At 39.4% G+C, this 12,123-nt stretch overlaps 1 protein-coding gene across 1 annotated transcript; it reads left to right on the top strand.

Annotated features, from left to right (window-relative positions):
• The first annotated feature begins 4,521 nt into the window (after positions 1 to 4,521).
• On the top strand, positions 4,522 to 12,052 carry tfa (transferrin-a). The gene is given in 17 exon segments (XM_039816992.1): positions 4,522 to 4,661; positions 4,759 to 4,907; positions 5,675 to 5,777; positions 5,879 to 6,070; positions 6,934 to 7,063; positions 7,294 to 7,349; positions 7,742 to 7,905; positions 8,070 to 8,243; positions 8,319 to 8,477; positions 8,570 to 8,666; positions 8,769 to 8,789; positions 9,372 to 9,536; positions 10,111 to 10,261; positions 10,761 to 10,828; positions 10,927 to 11,111; positions 11,329 to 11,521; positions 11,687 to 12,052. Coding segments are annotated over 17 exon segments (2,094 nt in total). The 5' UTR covers positions 4,522 to 4,621; the 3' UTR covers positions 11,734 to 12,052.
• The last annotated feature ends 71 nt before the right edge of the window (positions 12,053 to 12,123 follow it).

The following is a 12,123-nucleotide window of genomic DNA, read 5'->3' as shown; positions in this document are numbered from 1 at the left end:
GAATATCAACTGATTACAGGACAGTAATGCTATCGAGTTGCCGGCTGTCTTGTCAAGAGGTGTCATTACAGTAATGCTGCTTAGTGAAGTGTCAGCACTGATTGACAAAGGCCCAGTAATCATAATCTGTGGGGGTTGAGGAAACAGGCACAGGTTTAAAACTCAAATCCTGACTCACCAGGCAGATAATGAGAGAATTTTTAATCAGTCAAAGAGCAATAATTCCGTAAAGGCAGCAGACAAAACCATTGGCCAAGGGAAGCAAACACATCTCACACACAGGAAGGAAGATCAAATATAGACAATGTGGGTAAACAGGTGAATGCTGGCTGAGGAGGAGTATACTCTCACTGGCCACTTTATTAGGTACACCTTGCTAGTACCGGGTTGGCCCCCTTTTTCCCTTAATTTTTTATGTCATAGATTTCGGGCAGCTTGGTGGCTCAATGGTTAGCACTGTGGCCTCACAGCAAGAAGGTTCTGGTTCCCGGTTCTGGTTCCCGGAACGACCTGGATTCGAACCAGGTCGTTCCGGGCCTTTCTGTGTGGAGTTTGTATGTTCTCCCCATGTTTGTGTGGGTTTCCTCTGGGTGCTCTGGTTTCCCCCACCATCAAAAAACATGTACTAGGTTCTCCAGTCAGTTCTCCCTTGATCAAGGAACTGGCTCAGATCTGGAGTTGGTCCCCGGGCGCTGTAAATGCCTGCCCACTGCTCACTTGAGGGATGGATTAAATGCAGAGAATGAATTACACTATGTGTATGTGACAATAAAGTACCTTTACCTTAACAAGATGCTGGAAATATTCCTCCGAGATTTTGGTCCATACTGACATGATAGTGGCTGCAGATTTGTCAGCTGCACATCCATAATGTGAACCTCCCGTTCCACCACACCCCAGAGGTGCTCTGTTGGAGATCTGGTGATGGTGGAGGCCATTTGAGTACAGTGAATTCATTGTCATGTTCCAGTTTGAGATGATTTGAGCTTTGTGACCATAGAGAACTGCTGCTCACTGGATATTTTCTGTTTTTCTGACCAAACCAGCTCATCAGGCACAAACAAAGTCACTTTCAAATCACCTTTCTTATCCATTCTGATGCTTGGTTTGAAATTCTGCAGATCGTCTACTAGGACTTTCTCTAGGGTTTACAGAGAATGGTTCCAAAAGGAGAAAATGTCCAGTGAGAGTTAGTTCTAGTTGATTACAGAGGTCAGAGGAGCATGGCTAGACTGGTTCGAGCTGATAGAAAGGCAACAGTAACTCAAATGACCACTTGTTACAACCGATGTAGGCAGAAGAGCATCTCTGAACGCACAACACGTAGAACCTTGAAGCAGATGGGCCACAGCAGCAGAAGACCACACCGGGTGCCTCTGCTGTCAGCTAAGGACAGGAAACTGAGGCTATAATTCTCACGGGCTCTCCAAAATTGGACAATACAAGTTCAAAAAATGAGGATGAGTCTCAATTTCTGCTGCGACATTCAGAGTCAGAATTTGGCATTAAGAACATGAAAGCAAGGATCCATCCTGCCTTGTGTCAACGGTTCAGGCTGGTGCTGGTGTAATGGTGTAGGGGTATTTTCTTGGCCCACTTTGGGCCCCTTATTACTAATTGAGCATTGTTTAAAGTGCTCATATTATGCTTTTTAACTTTTCCCCTTTCCTTTATTGTGTTATATATCTTGTTTGTGCATGTTATAGGTTTACAAAGTGAAAAAGCCCAAAGTCCACCAAAAGGGACTTACCATCTCCAACAGAAAACACTGTTCACAAACTGCTCCAAATCAATTTGTAACACACACACATAATGCTCGCCTAGCTGCTAGCGTGGCACGCCCTCATACTCTGCTTCTTAATGGCTAGTTGTCCTTACCTAGCTACTGCGCATGTGCGACTCCCAACAAAGATGGAATAGAAGTGTGATGCCTCACTCTGTAGCTAAAACAGAGAGCTCAACACACAGGGTGAAAAGAGGAGCTACAGCATGTTTTTTTTTTTATTAAACCATGTAAACATACTCTGGTACAACCTCTAAATACAATTATGAAACTGAAAATGAGTATAATATGAGCACTTTAAACATATAAACAGGACTGACTACCTGAGTATTGTTGCTGACCATGTCCATCATTTTATGACCACAGTGTACCCATCGTTTATTGGCTACTTCCAGCAGAATAACACGCCATGTCACAAAGCTCAAATCATCTCAAACTGGTTTCTTGAACATGACAATGAGTTCACTGTACTCAAATGGCCTCCACCGTCACCAGCTCTCCAATAGATCACCTTTGGGATGTGGTGGAACGGGAGGTTCTCATTATGGGTGTTCAGCTGAGAAATCTGCAGCAACTGCGTGGTGCTATCATGTCAGTATGGACCAAAATCTCTGAGGATTGTTTCCAGCACCTTGTTGAATCTATGCAATGAAGAATTAAGGCAGTTCTGAAGGCAAAAGGGGGTCCACACAACAAGGACGACTGGTGGACCGGTAAGGAATGTCAGGAGAAGTTGGTAACTGGAATACATGGGAAACAGTAACACACATTGTCAGCAGCAGTGCATAAAAGTCTTTAACATGAAATAAAATACTTGTTTGTCATAGTAAACGTGTTCAGACACTAGACTCTACAGGCAACTGAGAAAGCATGGAATCAAGAATCTACTGGAAGTAGATTGTTAGTTTTATTGCTGATCAAATGTCAATTTCAAGTATAATTTGCACTGCAGCAGTCACTACTTTTATGATCTCCTGATAGTCTGTGTACTATCTATTTCTAGTCTATGTCACTAAAATTACTCATGTGATAGAAAGGTTTGGAAACTTTATGTATACTCAGTGTCATCTTTATCTCAGTGGATGGGGGTGAAAATAAAGATTTAGTCATGGTAGGGTGAGGGTGAGACTAGGGTCAGGGTTACATAGTGTGTGATGATTCAGCTTAAAGGCCATTTTGTAATGGACATTCAACTGTGCAAATAAAGTGTTGTGTAATGTGCTTTTCTAAACATTTTGATTTTGCTGATAAAGGATTGTTATACTTTGATACACATGTCCATTTACACCTGCTGACATACTATACATATATAATATAATGCCTTGAGTATTGTTGCATAATGCTACAGTTTTACCTTTTATCCCCTTTCCTTGTTGGGAAAACCCTCTCAAGCTTCATGTTCAAATATTTACTTTACAGGGCAAATCAATAAGAGGAATAACTCCAGACAGATTTGATTGTCACTGATGTCTCCATCTGCATTTCTCCTGCTACACCTGATTCTCATTTATAATTTTAGTCAATTTTTTTAATTATTATTTACTCCTGTAAATCCCATTGCCTTGAAAATGTTTTATTATATTACAACTTTTATTTTTATTATATACTGTACGTGTACATACAGTATATAGCAATAGCCAATGTCATCACAGTAAAAATATCCACTCCGTCCAGCACCACGTCTCGGATCTTCCAAAGTTGCACCACTAAAGGCCCCTTGTGAAACATGAAATCTATTGTGAAAGTTATTTGGTAGATTGGATATTGGTCAAATTAAGGCTACACAAATCAACAGGAACATTTGCTCTTGGGTTGGGCAACATTGTCTCTGTAAACTCGACTCCTATGTAGGTCACACTGCAGCTTTTCCAAGTAAAGACTACACTGGATGAATGCAATTTTTTACACGCTTTTGCCTTTTTCTTCTGATGGCATGAATGACATGAAGGTCATTTACACTTCTGCCTGAAGTGGCTGGATAATTACTTACAGTATATAGTATTCAGGTTTTGCAGAACTTCTGCTTGTCTTCATGAAGCAGTAGTCACCCCAAAGCCATTAACTAAGTAGGCCTATAGGTAGTACTGTACTTGAGTACAATTTTGAGATAGAGGTTCCATTTTATGCCACTTTATACTTCTAATCCACTACATTTCAGAGGGGAATTTTGTATTTTTTACTCCACTCTGCTTATGATTTGTTTCTGAATTTCTGGTTATTTTGTAAGTTACTTTTTTACTCACAAACCACATGATCAATTTATGAAATATGATGCCCTTGAACCAATCAATTGAAGCCTATAAAGTAGGCCTAGTTAAAATGAGCTCCATCATGATCAGCTGCAGGAGTAAAAGTCTGCTCACACATAAATTAAATAGTAATTATAATGTATAATAATGATATATGACAATATAACACTGATGGAAGCTGTTATGTGACTTACTTTACTTTTGATACTTGAAGTAATTTTGTAGATAATACTTAACTAAAATTTTGAACGCAGGATTTGTACTAGTAATGGATGTTATTTGTCCTCAGAGTGCATGATGGATGATTTCAGATAGTTCAAACAATGGTTGAGAAGTTTCAGAGGACAGTCTGAATTTCGAGTATGTTGAAATTTCAGATAGCCCATGTAGCCTTATCTCTCTGTTTTTCTGCCATCCCGTGTATCCTACCAGCACACACACGCGCACGTCCATGCACGCACACATTAGGAAACCTGAGGAAACCTTTTCTTTTTTTCCCTCTTCCAGCTCTGTCCGAGGTTTGCTATAAAAAGCCTGAGCTGCCTGCCGGACACTCTGTTCTGCTGACCTGGAGACCCCGCCGTCCAACATGCAGACTCTCCTCCTTGTTGCGCTGCTCGGATGCCTCGGTAAAGACATTTTTATATTATTGCACAGGCACCTTTTACACAGATTTACTAAACGCTCAATTTATCTGCATTGTTATTTAACCATCTGCATTTGCAGCCGCCGTGTTCGCGGCCCCAGCTGACAGGGTGAGATGGTGCGTCAAGTCGGACAAAGAACATGAGAAATGTGTGGCCCTTGCAGCCAAAGCTCCTGCCTTCTCCTGCGTGAAGAAATCCAACACCATCGACTGCATCGTTGCAATCAAGGTGAGGAGAGTAACATTATACAGAGCACACACTCAATGAGATGTGCTGCATAAATAATCCCATTAGAAGATGATTCTCCATAGTTCTGTCTTCAATTTTATTTAATCTTTTTGCTTATAATAATGGCTAATAAGTGAAAAGGCTATTGCAATGGTCAAAAAGATATGCTTTAGTGATGATTTGCCCAGTGGAGGAAGGATTCAATCATTTACTTATGTAAAAGTATCAACAACACAATGTAAAAATACTTTATTACAAGCTTGTCCTGCAATTAAAATGTTAATGAGTCAAAGTACAGAGGTATTACCAGCAAACTTGAAGTATCAAAGGAAAAAGTTCACACTATGCGGGATATCCCCTTTTTAAAGCATTACATAATAATATATATTATTAGAAAAAAGTCTAAGTAAAGTAGGCTATCAACAGTAAAAGTACTCAGTATGCATAACATCATATGTTTTGTATATGTTGTAGAGATGTAAAATAACTGTTAACTACAGCCATCACATAAATGTAGAAGAGCAATACAATTTCCTCCTGAAATGAAGTGTAGTAGAAGTATAAAGTAGTATGAAATTGAATCATTCAATAAAAGGTACACATATCTCAGCAATGTAAAAAGGTACAGTGCTTGAATAAATGTTTTACTTTCCACCACTGCATTTAGTTACTACCAAATTATGCAAGAAACCATTCGTCACATGTCTTTCAGCTAGAGATCTAACATTATTTTACTGGTTGATAACAATTAGTGTTTTGTTCATCAGGCTGGTGAGGCAGATGCCATCACTTTGGATGGAGGGGACATCTACGTTGCTGGACTTAAGAACTACGACCTGCAGCCCATTATTGCAGAGGACTACGGCACCTGTATGTTTATTAATCAGTCATATTTAGAGGCTGTCTTATAGCATTTTTTTATGAGCTACATGTTTTAACTCTTTGCTCACAATTGTTCTGCATATATCCAGCTTCGGAAACCTGTTACTACGCTGTTGCTGTGGTGAAGAAGGGCACTGACTTTACCTTTGACCAGCTCGGGGGGAAGAAATCCTGCCACACTGGGTTGGGGAAATCTGCAGGCTGGAACATCCCTGTAGGAACTTTGGTGTCTAGGAATTTGATTCAGTGGGCAGGCATTGAAGACAAACCTGTGGAGGAGGGTGAGTTACACTAAATGTCTAGCACAATCCTCAAATGAAAGTCACCACTGATCAAAGACAAAGACAATCAAACATAATATGTTTTAGTCAGAGCTACAGCTAGCCTACCATTGAGGACAATCAGTATTTTCCCAGTACACTTTCTGGGAAGTTTTATTTCCTTTATTTATTTTGAGACACCTGCAATTTAATGTAATATAATATCTGTCAGTTAAATATGAAGCTACAGCCATAACCAAGTTAGCTTAGCTTAGCATAAAGGCTGGAAACAGGGGGAAACAGCTAGCCTGGCTCTGTCCAAAGGTAACATTTGCACATTAACATGTACTGTATACTTGTTTAATCCGTACAAAAACTGAAGTGTAAATCGACAAGTTGTAATTACGTACGGGGCTTCCTGCCGAACACTGTATCCAGTTCTTTTAATACATCCATGGTAATTACAGGAAGTTACCATGCCCAGCCAAGAAACATTCTGGCACATTACCAAATGTGATGTTTTTACACTTCAGTTCTTAATCAAACAAAATACAAGCCATATATCAATCTTCTCATCACACTCTCGGTAAAATAGTGAATAATAATCCCATTTCCAAAAATGTCAAACTATTCCTTTAACATAGTGGATGTTCTATAGGCTGATTTGATACCCAATATAAATATTTTTTTCTAGGACCAACACAAATATTATGTTACTAAATAGCTTGGAAAAGAAGAGGTCACTAAATACAGAATAAGAAATTCAAAGGATACCAAAAACAATGTTGAAACAGTCTGGTCAAACTTTCCTAAGGGTGTGGGCGGGGAAGCATAACCTCAGTATTTCTAATACCTTTGCCACGGCCTTGCTTTTTGTTTTGCAGCGGTGAGCGAGTTCTTTTCGGCCAGCTGTGTCCCGGGGGCAACAAGGGGCAGCAAACTGTGTTCGCTGTGCAGAGGAGACTGCTCCAGGTCTCACAATGAGCCTTACTACGACTACGCCGGAGCCTTCCAGTTAGTATCAGTCTTTCTTTGATCCTTCTCAGTTCTACTATGACTTTTACTGTCCTTTATCAACCTCTACACATGTATCTTCCAAATATGATAACCTGTCACAGCTCAGTCTGTAATCCTGTGACATTTTTATTATTTTATTAATTTGATGCTTTCTTAAACCCAGTGGATATACACTATACCTCTGGTAACAGAAACAAACCTGTAATGTTGATTGGTCTACTTAATAGGTGTCTAAAGGACGGCGCTGGAGATGTGGCTTTTGTGAAACATCTTACTGTACCTGGTCAGTATCACACGATCATCCTTTGTTTCAAATCTGTATTATGACAGTGTGAAATACAAGCAGTCTTATTTATTTCAGTTAAATGCCTAAATCTTCCTATCTTTTTATATTTTATTGTTATTAGATTATATATATTTATATCATATTCTTTTATTAAATTAGATATTCCTATATTCCTTAATACCAAAGAATAAAGCAACAGCACTGTTGCCCGGCATCATCACATCTATATCACAATCACTGAATATTATGGACAGCAACTTTTTATGTAGATTACATGATTGGGAAAGCATACAACATAGAACGAAGATGGGTACAAAATCTATTTATTTAGAAAAGGAAGATTCTAAGAGGAAAAAAAAAACTTAAAACATTGTTGGGCACACTTTCAGACTCTGAAAAGAACAACTACGAGCTGCTGTGCAAGGATAACACCAGAGCGCCTATCGACAATTATCAAAGATGCCACCTGGCCAGAGTACCAGCTCATGCTGTTGTCACCCGCAAGGACCCACAGCTGGCTCAATTAATCTGGAATAACCTCAATTCAATACAGGTATGATACAAAATATTTGTACTGCACAAAGAGTAGTAGAGTTGCCTGATAAGGTAGATGAGGGAGAAATGCAGTGAATCACAATATAAAATGATTCATTCAATTATGTTTTAGTTCCCTTACGATGTATTTCAGTGCTTACATAATGAGCTTTTTCTCTTCAGTCTCTTTCAGACTTTAACCTCTTCTCCTCTGAAGCCTATGCACCTGCCAAAAATCTGATGTTCAAGGACTCAACACAGAAGCTGGTGCAGGTGCCCGCAAACACAGATTCCTTCCTGTATTTGGGTGCTGAATACATGAGCATTGTCCGTTCCCCTTAAGAATGTAAAAGTAATGTAAAAATACATAAACATGAAGAAATGAACACAGCTTCATAACAGCATACATTGTTTGTAATATACTTTCCAGAGCCGACAGGCACTACATCCACTGCCATTAGATGGTGTGCTGTGGGCCACGCTGAGACGACCAAGTGTGACAGTTGGAGCATCAACAGTGTGGGGTTTGACACCACCGCCATTGAATGCGCAAGGGGAGCCACAGTTGATGAGTGCCTGAAAATGATTATGGTAAAACAGTCTTGGATAGAAATGTGAGAATTTGTTTTGTTCCATTTTGTGGTGTTTGTCTCTGATTATTTGTGATCTCAATTACCCTGTAGAGTAAAGAGGCTGACGCAATGGCAGTGGATGGAGGACAGGTGTACACAGCAGGAAAGTGTGGTCTGGTTCCTGCTATGGTGGAGCAGTATGATAACGGTACGAGGCTTAGATAGCACAGAAACCATCCCATGCAATTCTGTGTTTTATTCCACCTTTTCTACATGATTCTAATATTTGAATCGGTGTCTCTCTCCACAGATCTGTGCAGCACCCCTGGAGGTATAGACAAAATTTGATTTAAAAACATGTAATTACTTGGTAATTTTCCATCATGTATAATCATGGAATTAGGTTAGAAAAGTGTGGGATTCATCTATGTCACCACAGTACGTATATTACAAAAGCAAAAAATCTAGTCAATAAGACTTTGTCTATGTGTTCATTAATTTCCTAATCATTTCTGGGGATGTTTCCTGGGGGGAAAAAAATGTGTAATTTGGTGATAATTACAAGGAAATCCTATTCATTTATTATTTAAACTTTATTCTCTATCTATCTGGAGTTGTGTGCTTCATTATAGACAAACGTCACATTGTGGCATGTTCCGCTGACCTGTGCGATGGCTAAAAGACTTTCTAGATTCTAGAATTGATTATTGGAAGTGTATAAAGTGAAAATTGTATTTTCTGCAAAAAAGTAACAAATGGCGTAGTTCTTTCCAGGACACTTCATTGAACTTATTAAGAAATTATTTATAAAGTGCAGAGCAGTAAATATGTGTATCTCTTAACTTTAATTAACTATAACTAATAAGGCGGATAGTTTTCTGATTCATCTCCTTCTGTACTTCCACTCTTGTAGCCACAACTTCGTCTTACTTTGCTGTTGCTGTGATAAAGAAGGATTCAGGGGTGACCTGGGAAAACCTGAAGGGCAAGAGGTCTTGCCATACGGGCGTCGGCAGAACTGCTGGCTGGAACATCCCTATGGGTCTGATCCACCAACACACTCAGGACTGTGACTTCAGTAAGTGACTGTGTGTTTCTTCTGCAATACATTCTGTCCATATACAACAAATTTGAAATAAATATGTTAAGAAAGAAACATAATGCCCAGATGATCTTGTCCATCAACATTGTGAGGAAATATTTCAACGCACAGTATCTGTAAGGTTGCAAACTGTTTACATATTTAATTACAAAGTCCACTTGTAGCAACTAAAACATCTTTTCTTTATGGTTGTAATATGTTAAGGCAACTTGAAGCACTTGGTTATGGTTAGGTTAAGATTGTGGTCTTAGTTAAAACCTAAATTTTTCCTTAACCTTAACCAAAGTGTCTAAATTCTGTACTTTGCATATACCCAACATCCACCCCGACCACCTCCCTACGACTTCTGTAGTGTAAAGTAGAATACCCTAACATTTCCTGGACTGGGAACATTGTGAGAGAGCATAATCCAGGCAGAAATTACGTTTCCTCCAAAATGTATGTGGTGAAGCCTTTCTGTAGTGTATAAATATAACTGTTAGCAGACATGATAGCCTTTTCAACACCTCTGAGTGCAACACCAACACATTATGTCTCCTCCTCTCTTCAGCCCAGTTCTTCAGTAGCGGCTGTGCCCCCGGAGCAAACATCACGTCTCCATTCTGTACTAATTGTCGTGGCAGTGGCAAAGCTGTGGGAGATGAGTATAAGTGCAAAGCGAGTTCTGAAGAGCAGTTCTACGGCTATGCTGGAGCCTTTAGGTAGGACGCAACAATGCAATTACTCTGCATACAATTTTACGTTCATGTACAGTATGTTCAAGGAAGGAAGGACATTTTTGGAAATATGCACATTTGCTTTCTTTCTGAGAATTAGAAAACATTAATACTACTCTCATGTCTGTGAGCTCAGTACGGACCTTGAACCAGGAGGTTGTTAACCTAGACTAGCACAAAGACTGTAAGCAGAAGGAAACAGCTAACATGGTTCTCTCTAAAGTTCTTCCAGCAACTCTAAAGCTGCTAATAGGCCAACTGTTTCCTAATTATTTAGGCTAAGCTAACTGCCTCCCAAATCCAGCTCTTAATTAACACTCAGGCATGAGAGTGATATCAATGTTCTCATCTAGCAAAGTAACTAAATGTTTTTTTCAAAAATGACAAACCTTCCTTCCTTTGAATTACACTTCCAGAGTACCATGCTCAGGCTAGTACACATCATCTTCATATTGCCCAAGTTATGTTTTGCATATCATTATAGATGTCTGGTTGAGGATGCCGGCGATGTTGCCTTCATCAAACACACAATCGTTTCAGAAAACAGTGATGGTAAGAGACTGACACTGGCCTGTCTTCATCTCAAATATACACAAGTTTTTTTTTATTTTATAAAGCTACCAAACATTCTTACACCTTTCTTGTCAAAGGCAATAATGTAGCGCCATGGGCTAGTGGTGTGAACTCTGCTGACTACCGGCTGATCTGCCCTGGGAAGAATCCAGTGCCAGTCACTGATTACGCCTCTTGTCATCTGGCTGTCGTGCCCGCCCACGCTGTGGTGACTCGTCCAGAGACCCGAAACGAGGTTGTTAACGTTCTCCGGGATCAGCAGGTTTGTGATGATTTTTTAAAGTCATGAAGCATAAGATACAGGGTAAAAATTTAAAAAGGGCATTTTGCACACTTGTTTTTAAGTTTACAGATATTTTCCTCACTTTTACCCTTAATCCCCCGTTGATTTGGGCCTTGATGTTCAAATACCATAATTAGATCAGATCTTAAAAATGAATATGTTGGTTTTAAATCTTCATTTTTATTTTTATTAATAGGCCAAGTTTGGTAGCAGTGTCAGTGATGCCACATTCAGGATGTTCCAGTCAGAGTCAGGAAAGAACCTCCTCTTCAAGGACTCTACTAAGTGTCTCCAGGAGGTTCCAGCTGGAAAAACATATGCAGAGTTTTTGGGAGAACAGTACATGATTTCCATAAATTCACTCAGAAAGTGCAGTGAAACCACTCCAGGTTTGTACTACTGTTGTTGGCCAAATCAAGACTAACTGGACCGCAATTTAACAGATTCACATTAAAATTGTATCTTTGTATTCTATACACATCACAGACACCATAAAGATATGTACCTGTTCTGAAATTCCCAAGTCAGTTTTTGTCTTTTTCTGTTTCCAACAGATCTGGAGAAATCTTGCACTTTCCATTCCTGCCAGCAAAAAAACTAGTGGAAACCATAGACCATGCTGTAACTCATTCAGCCCTCAGCAATTCGAGCACCATACCCACTCTTCTCACACTCAACCCAAAAATTGCATTGTGTATTTTCTTACTGATTGTGTTGTAGACTGTTTTTAGAAGTACAACCAACAATTGGATACATTGCACTACCGCAACTTATAAAACAACTATCCTGTGATCAATCATGTCCACATGTAGCCATTTTCATGCAGATGAAACCTAATGTTTCATTACCTGTGTTATTGCATCAGCTATGTTTCGTCAACACGTGCCTGACTTTTCTCAAATAAAGCCTTTTTAATGCTCTTTTGTGGTGACAGTATGGTTTGTTTTTGTAATAGTGTAATGTTTAGGCATTCATCTTAAAATATCACTAA

The sequence above is a fragment of the Perca fluviatilis genome, chromosome 11 (genome assembly GCF_010015445.1).
Source record: "Perca fluviatilis chromosome 11, GENO_Pfluv_1.0, whole genome shotgun sequence".
NCBI lineage: Eukaryota > Metazoa > Chordata > Actinopteri > Perciformes > Percidae > Perca > Perca fluviatilis.
This window is presented reverse-complemented; position numbering and strand designations above follow the sequence as displayed.